At 43.6% G+C, this 1,710-nt stretch overlaps 1 protein-coding gene across 1 annotated transcript in view; it reads left to right on the forward strand.

Annotated features, from left to right (window-relative positions):
• Positions 1 to 1,710, forward strand: part of DYNLT2B (dynein light chain Tctex-type 2B) — a gene marked incomplete at its 5' end in the record, with an annotated part of 4,326 nt that overhangs the window by 852 nt on the left and 1,764 nt on the right. The window contains one exon of the mRNA XM_010164743.1: positions 908 to 977. Within this exon, the coding sequence (XP_010163045.1) occupies positions 908 to 977 (70 nt within the window). The remainder of the gene's footprint in view (positions 1 to 907; positions 978 to 1,710) is intronic.

Here is a 1,710-nt window from a genome sequence, read left to right on the forward strand (position 1 = left end):
GCAGGAACCCTGGATTTATGCTTCTCCCAGAGTTATGTATCTGCTTTAAAACCAGCAGCAGCTGTAGTCCCAGCACGTGTTGATGCTGAACTAATATGCACAGGGTTTGGCTTCAGTGATCTGTAAACATTCTGGCCTGGTGTGGCTGTGATATCAGCTGGCATCTCTGAAAAGCATTGACGTGGTGGATGTTACTAGACCCACTGTGCTATGTTCAGTCTTCCAGTGGAAACAGCGTGCTGGAGTCCTCCCAGGACACTGCTTTGGTGAAGATGGGCATTAGGTTCTGTCTTTTATTTTAAGCATGCTTTATGATTTAAACATGCTTGTTCTGATTTGGCTTCTGGAACATTGCCGTGGCCTGATTGGATCTGGCCTGTGCCCCGAAGGTATTTCTTTGCTATTTTAAAACAACTGCCTATCCTTGCAGACATATAATGTAGACCCACATATGCTTTTATGTGGCCTTTTATCCCAGCTCAGAAGCAAAGGAAGCCCCTGTGTGGTGGAAGAATCTCTACAATACCTTTGCATTTGAGCAGTTTTAAAATAAGCCAATGTTTTTCAAATTTATTTGGTCGACCAGCAGCCTTATTTACATTCTTCTCCTGTGTTGAGTTCTTGAAAGTTGTCAAAGTTGAATGCTGGCATATAGTGTGGCTGTTCAGGGGTGTCTTCTGCCTTAGATGCCTCTTTTGAGAGATGCCAAATAACTCCAGTAAGACTATGGTGCTCTCTACCTAGGAAAATGAAGGTGCTAGGCAGTCTGTCCACTTTGCTAGTTGCATGGACCTGTAAAGGACACTTGCTTTGTAACCAGAAATGTTTAGTTTCCTGGGTCCTGTTTTGGGCTGTTATTTTAAACAAGTTGTTGCTCTCACTTTTTTTTTTTTCTCTCTCTCTCCAGAGGAGGGATTTGACAGGTACAAAATGGTGGTGCAGGTTGTGATTGGAGAGCAGAGAGGAGAAGGAGTAAAGTAAGTTTTGTATCTTCTAATGTATTTCTGTAATTTTTGTTGTGTTTGGGTGTTTTGTTTTCTTTGGGAGCTGCTTCCAGCTTTCCTAAGTACAAAGATGTCTCTGCAGATGATAAGGTATACAGCACTTTATTTTCTTTGTAAGTGGCAAGTGAGGGCTTGGATTGTGGCTGATTGAATTACCCAGTGATAATTGTCTGGCTGTACAGTGGTTCTTAGCAAGCTGAAATGCTGAAAAACATTTGCGAGGAGTGCTGTACAAATGCATTTTATGTTGTACTCACCCCGTCCATTCTCAAGGCCCTGCTGGAGCACAAGAGCCATGGTAACTCACTTCTCTCTAAAGCCAGATTTCTGCAAGTACTTCATTTGCATTTAAGCCCTCCAGGTAGGCATTAGAAATTTAAATTTCTGTAATCCCCATGCAATACTATCATGGGAATCGAGCCCAGACTGTGGGTGCTGAGCACTTGCAGTCTCTCTCCAGATGCCTGCAGTCAGACAAAAGAATGCCTCTTGGCTGCAGCAGTGGGCTCTAGCTTTCCATTGCTAGTGAGCAGGGAGAAGACAAAGACAACAACCCACGGGATTTATGTGCTTTATCTGCTGGACTTATCTTTATTATTGTGCCTAGTACTCCAGCAGAAGGTAAGTGCAGCAGAGCTGAAACCAGATCTGCTGCCTCAATCTTCTGGAGATGAGGAAGGAATATCTGTAGCTGGTGCTCAGGCTT

Source organism: Antrostomus carolinensis, unplaced genomic scaffold (assembly GCF_000700745.2).
Source record: "Antrostomus carolinensis isolate BGI_N321 unplaced genomic scaffold, ASM70074v2 scaffold44583, whole genome shotgun sequence".
Lineage (NCBI taxonomy): Eukaryota > Metazoa > Chordata > Aves > Caprimulgiformes > Caprimulgidae > Antrostomus > Antrostomus carolinensis.